The sequence below is a fragment of the Emys orbicularis genome, chromosome 2 (genome assembly GCF_028017835.1).
Source record: "Emys orbicularis isolate rEmyOrb1 chromosome 2, rEmyOrb1.hap1, whole genome shotgun sequence".
In the NCBI taxonomy this organism is placed as follows: Eukaryota; Metazoa; Chordata; order Testudines; family Emydidae; genus Emys; species Emys orbicularis.
This window is the reverse complement of record NC_088684.1, coordinates 299,123,958-299,130,136: the sequence shown is the minus strand read 5'-3', so window position 1 is coordinate 299,130,136 and position 6,179 is coordinate 299,123,958. Positions and strand designations below refer to the sequence as shown.

Here is a 6,179-nt window from a genome sequence, read left to right as displayed (position 1 = left end):
CCCAGGACAGACCCGCCTGGGGCAAACCGTCTTATTAGGAGAGACCCAGCACCAGGCCACCCTGCTGGGGGAGGGGAGCTCGTCCCCGGGGCACCCTATCGGGGGAGGGGAGAGACCCATCCCTGGGGCGCCTGGCCACCCTATTGGGGATGGAGGGAGGGGGCTGGAGCACATGACTTATGAGGAGAGGCTGAGGGAACTGGGATTGTTTAGTCTCCAGAAGAGAAGAATGAGGGGGAATTGATAGCTGCTTTCAACTACCTGAAGGGGGGTTCCAAAGAGGATGGAGCTCGGCTGTTCTCAGTGGTGGCAGATGACAGAACAAGGAGTAATGGTCTCAAGTTGCAGTGGGGGAGGTCTAGGTTGGATATTAGGAAACACTATTTCACTAGGAGGGTGGTGAAACACTGGAATGGGTTACCTGGCGGGGGAGGGGAGAGAGACCCCTTCCCGGGGAATGACCAGTCCACGGGAAGCCCCCTCTCTCCCCCACGCCATGCTGTCTGTCCTCACTCCTTCCCCCTCCTCTTTTCCACACCCCCAGCCCCAATGCCCCCCCAGCCTGATCTACTCGCAGTCTAGACACCGAGGCCTGGGGAACCCCTGGCCCTTCCCCTCCCCGCCCTGCGGGCAGCCTGCGGCACTGGGCTCACCCTGCCTTGCTGCCCGAGCCCCCCCCGGGGGGAAGGGTGGGGTGCGGGTCAGAGGGGTCAGAGCAGGTCCGAGCCCAGCCTGGGTGGAGCCGGCAGCCCCACGCCGGGCACATAGCGGGAGCAGCCGGGGGCCCGGCTCTGGCTGGCCTCGGCCACGGCGGCCATTTGCACGGCGCTCTCCGTCTCCAGCAGTCTCTCCCAGTGGTAGACCAGGCCGTGCAGCTGGCACCACTTCATGGCGGCAGAGAGACCGGCCAGGGCCTCGGCGGCGGTGACGCGGCTCCCCGGGTCCAGGTCCCCGTCCTCCTCCGAGCACTCGGCGGCCTCGGCCCACTGGCTCCTCTGGGCCAGCGCACACTCCTCGCTGGTCATCTCGCCCACGGCCGGCTCCTCCGCGTCCATGCCGACGAACTCGCTGAAGTCCTGCTCGCTCATGAAGGGCGGCCGGGGCACGTCGGCCAGCGGCGGCAGGTCCAGCTCCTCCCGCTCAAAGGGCGCCAGGTGGAAGCCGGCCTTCCGGAAGCAGCTCTGTACCGTGGCCGGCCGGACCAGGCTCCACGCCTGGTGCAGCATGTAAACGGCGTCCAGCAGCGTGACGCGCCCGGCGATCTCGGCCGTCCGCCCCGCCCGCCCCTGCTCCGGGCTCCGCAGGGCCTTGGCTGCCACCAGCGCCCGGTAGTGTCCCTTCAGGTTGCGGATGACGCCCATGTCCATGGGCTGGGTGATGCTGCTGGTGTTGGGGGGGAAGAAGGCCAGCTTGATGTGACGCAGCTTGGCCTGCAGCTCGCGGGGGTGAGCGCTGCTGTGGGCCAGGAAGAGCAGGACCTTGCGCCGGTCGTGCCGCAGCTCCTGGTCCCACTGCAGCACCCACTCCTGGAAGATGTGCGCGGTCACCCAGGCGTTGGCCGAGTTGGCGTAGGCGACGGGCAGGGCGCGCAGGTCCTTGGGCAGGCACCGTGGCCGCCGGCTCTTGCCCACCACCAGCAGGCGCCTCTTCTCCGTGCCGGCGTGGTTGGCGCAGCAGAGGACGGAGACGCGGTCCTTGGCCTTCTTGCCACCCAGGAGCGGCGGGTCCCGGTCGGGGTAGCCGCGGTACAGCAGCCCGGTCTCGTCGGCGTTGAAAATGTTCTCGGCGCTGTAGCCGGCCAGCAGGGAGGGCAGCACCTCACTCACCCAGCTCTGGGCGCTGCCGACGTCCGCGTCCTGCTTCTCGCCATGCTGCCGCTTGAAGACGATGTTGTGGCGGGTCTTCCACCGGCAGAGCCAGCCGTCCGTGGCCTCGAACTCCCGGCCCGAGTGCAGGGCCAGCTCCTGGGCCTTGGCCTTCAGGATTGGGCCCGAGAGCCTCTCCCCCCTGGCCAGGGCCTGCTGGAACCAGAGGAACAGCGCGTCCTCCACCTCCCCGCCCTTGCCCTCCCGCTTCCGCTTCCGCAGCGGGTTGGCGTTGGTGCGCCAGTCGGCCAGAATCTGCTCCCGGCTGCGGCCGATCCGGCCCGCCTGGCTCTTGGAGATCCCAAACAGCTTGGCCACGCTGGACAGGGAGGCGGAGGGCGACTCCAGGGCCTGCAGCAGTTTGACCCGGTCGGCCAGCGAGAGCTCCTTCCTCTTGGAAATGACCGTGGTCGTGCAGCACGAGAGCCGGCGCTTGGAAGGGTCTGCTGGGAAAGAAAGACCCCGTCAGCTCTCCGCAGCCCGCCCAGCGCCTCTCCCACGCCTCGTTCCCAGGGCAGCCCTGGGCAACTGGGCCCCACACACCCCGCATCTTCCTTGAGCAGTCGTACCCCCTCCAGCCCCAGGCTCTGAGGCTCGCAGCCCTCTTGGGAGCGAAGATCGTCCCCGGCTACCGATGGGGAAACTGAGGCACAGAGAGGGGCTGTGACTTGCCCAAGGTCTCAAAGCACCTCACTGGCAGAACTTGGAACAGAACCCAGGAGTCCTGGCTCCCACCTCTCAGCAGATCCCATTCCCCTCCCAGAGCTGGGAATAAGAACCCAGGAGTCCCACTGGAAACGCTGCACGTGCAGCCCTGAATGAGTCACCTGCGAGGAGAGGCTGTGACCCAGGAGTGGGGGAGCCCACCCTGTTCTCAACCCCTGCGCTAGCAGCTGGCCACCCTCCCCGCTGGGGGGCTTTGAGCAATAGGAAACCACAAGACCATAACACACGCCCAGACCGTGGTGCTGCCGCAGCCCGGCCTGTGTTGCCTGTAAGGAGCAACAGCGGCCGGGAGTTCCTCTTAAAGATCTGTCAGTCCCAGCATGACACTCGTGGGGCTTTTTCAGACCGAGTTTGGGCCCCCCCGCTGGAACGTGGGCACTAAACCCTGGTGGAGAATCGACTCCGGGAGCGAGCGGCTGCGAGAGCTGCCTGCAGAGAGCGTGGGACACATTCCCCAGCAGCGGGGAGCGGAGACGGGTCAGGTGCGCTAACAGGACACATGGCTACGTGAGGTGCAGGGCGGAGAACCAGCCGTGAGCAGTAATGCAGAGACAGCGTTTGCATGTGTGATCACTGGACATGCCCATTACACCAGCTACCCAGGGACCTGGCCATTCACACGTGCAGTCACTACAGCTGGGTATGGGCAGGCCCCCAGGCCTGAGTCTCCCGTCTCAGGCCGTGTGCCGCTGTTTGCACCTGGGCCATCGTACGCCCACGTTGCCCAGCCATCAGTGACAACCCGGGGCAAAGCAAGTGGGGGGCAGGGCCTCAGAGTGCGCACGCCAGGCTATCCAGGCTGGGAACTGGGTCTGGAGAGGTGTGTGCATCACTCACCTGGGACGGGGCCTTTGGGGCTCTCCCTCGCTCGCAGGTCCTGGCTGTCCCCGACATGCGGCTCTTCCCCTCGCTCCAGCTTAGAGACGAGCTCAGGTTTGGGGCTTGCAGAGCCTGGGCCGGGGGGAGAAGCACAGTCGGTTTCTGGCACTCCCCCAGGACCCTGGCTCAGGCTCTCCTGGGCTGCTGGGGGGGGGGGGGGGGGAAAGAGGGGCGCGCTTGGGGTCAGGTGTGAAACAGTCATCAGAGCTGGCGCTAAAGAGGCCTTCTTGTATGAGGCACAGTCAGAGCAGTTAATTCCCCCAGGGGCCAGACAGAATGACCCCCCACACCCTGCCCCCCAACCCTCCATCGTCCCCCGCCAGGGCTCCCCACTCTGCCAGCGCCTGGAGCGCTCGGACAGGCCTGCACAAGCAATGCGCTGACCAGGGCTACGAGGCCAGATCTGGGCAAAAGCGGTTCCCCGGGGCTCAGTGCCGGGCACCAGGCACAAGTGGGCTGAAACGGAGACCGGGACTGAGTGAGACCCACAAGGAGCCACAAACGGTCAGCAGGGGATATCGCAGGTCACAGCTGAAGTGCACAGACAGGAGCTTATGCAGCCCCATACTAGCCTGCCCACGCCTCTCCCGCCCTGGTGCCCGCCCACCCCACGCCCACCCTGGTGCCCGCCCCAGCCTGCTCTGGCGCCAGCCCACCCCATGCCTTGCCCACCCTGGTGCTCACCCCACGCCATGCCATGCCCCACGGGGTTCCATGATTGTCACATTCAATCAGATTTCCCCACAGCAGGAATTGGTGGGGGACCCCGGTGACGTCCGAGTTGGGGGCTGCTGCTAACAAGGGGATGGCCGAGGAGCTCACCCAGCGAGGCCACCAGCTCGTAGTTCTCCAGCATTACGTGGCGGTACAGCTCCCGCTGCCATCCTGCCAGTTTCTTCCACTCCTCCTTGGTGAAATAGACAGCGACGTCCTCAAAGGTCACGGGTCCCTGGGAAACAAACCGCTCCCTGCTCAGCACCACCCGCTTCGGCGGCCTGCGGACGCTCGGGGCCCTTCGCTTTGACCACGTCACCCCCTCTTTGCTGCCCTCCACTTCCTTCGCTGCTAGTTTTCACTGTCCGTCCTCACCCACCCGCTCTCTCTCCCTCTCAGCTGCCAGCCGGCGCAGGGCCTGCCTGGTACATTTCAAACAAGCCCTTCAGAGCCCCCACAAAACGACCGGATTACCCACCTTCACAAGCCTCCTTGCCGGGAGGCTGCAACAGCGCTGAGCCTGCTACCCGCCGAGCCTGCTGCCCACCACGCTCAGCGCCGCCGCATTGTGTCCCCATACTCCCCCTCCATCTGCCCATCTCTGCTGTCTCTTGGCTGGTACCTACATGATCAGCTCCTGGGGGCCCAGACTTCCTGCTCTGAGTGTGTGCAGCACCTCACACAAGGGGGGCCTGGCCCACGCCTGGGGCGACAAGGCGATCGCTAGCTAATAACGTAGCCGAGGCAGGCAGGTTCCTGCGGCCCCGCCAGGCCTTGGGCAGCGCTGCGGCTCTTTGCAGGAAGGGGGTGTGCAGTGTAACAGGGCAGTGTAACGTCCAGGAGGCAACACATGGTTCTAGCATCCCAGGGCCTCTGCCCCCTTCATGCCGGGCTCCAGGGGACGATGCAAGCGTCACCCTTTGCTGTTGATGGGAAGTGAGCCAGGGACAGGCCTCACCGGCTTGGCTGTTCGAAGTGGGGTGTGCCGGGGAGCCCCTGCTCCGGAACGGCAGGGGCAGCGGGGGGGGGGGGGGAGGGAGGGCTCTGCAGAGGTGGGGAGCAGGGTTTGAGTGGCAGCAATGCTGCCAGGCGCGCTGGACTGAGATGCCCTGACTGGGGTGTGGGGGAAGAGGAGGAAGGGGAAGAAATGACCCCTTATCTGTCTACACTGCCCGGCACCATGTGCGGTTATTCACTTATCCCCATTTTATGGAGGGGGAAACTGAGGCACAGAGCCAGGAAAGGACTAAAAGAGATCCCACAGCAAGTCAGGAACAAAACCCAGGATCCCTAACTCCCACCCTCCCCTCAGCCACTAGGCCCCATTCTTCTCCCAGAGCTCGGGATGGAACCCAGGAGTCCTGGCTCCCAACCCGCCTCCTCCCGGGCCCAGCTGCAGCACATATAAAGCAACGAGAGCGCTGCTGGCTGGAGGCTCCGCCAACCCTCGGGGCCTCCCCCGGTCCCCATCCCCGAGGGCCCCCGCGAGCACAGGAGCAGGAGACGCGCGCCCCCAGAGCCCCCCGGCCCGGCCCGGCCCGGCCCCGCCGCGCGCCCCCAGAGCCCCCCGGCCCGGCCCGGCCCCGCCGCGCGCCCCCAGAGCCCCCCGGCCCGGCCCGGCCCTACCTGCGCCGAAGCCCCTGCAGCCATTTCCCCCGCTCTCTCCTCTGCGAGCGATGGCGCCGCGGCTGCCCAGAGGGCACATGCCCGAGCCCGGTCCCGCGGTGCAGCGCGCCCCGGTCCGGCCCCTCGCCGGGGTCCCCCTGGCGCGCCGGGATCCCCGGGCCCCGCTGGCGGCCGCCTCTCCGCCGGCTGCAGGAGGGACGCGGTGCCCAGCCCGGCAGGCGGAGAGATGCGCCCCGGCACTGCCCGGCACAGACCCCAAACCTGCCCCCGGACGCAGCCGGCTCCTGGCGCACGCTGGGCCCTGTAGTCCCGGCCCAGCCTCGGCTTTGTGCCTTGGCAACACGGGGAAGCGGCAGCCCCGCCCCGCCC

The 6,179-nt window shown here is 66.9% G+C and overlaps 1 protein-coding gene across 1 annotated transcript; it reads right to left on the bottom strand.

Moving 5' to 3' along the window:
• Window positions 1-710: 710 nt before the first annotated feature.
• LOC135873913 (tigger transposable element-derived protein 4-like) lies at window positions 711-5,834 on the bottom strand. The gene is made up of 4 exons (XM_065398522.1): window positions 5,811-5,834; window positions 4,293-4,419; window positions 3,429-3,542; window positions 711-2,308 (listed from the first exon to the last, which is right to left on the bottom strand). The coding sequence occupies exons 1-4, from the start codon at window positions 5,832-5,834 to the stop codon at window positions 711-713; spliced, it is 1,863 nt and encodes a 620-aa protein (XP_065254594.1).
• Between the last annotated feature and the right edge of the window lie 345 nt (window positions 5,835-6,179).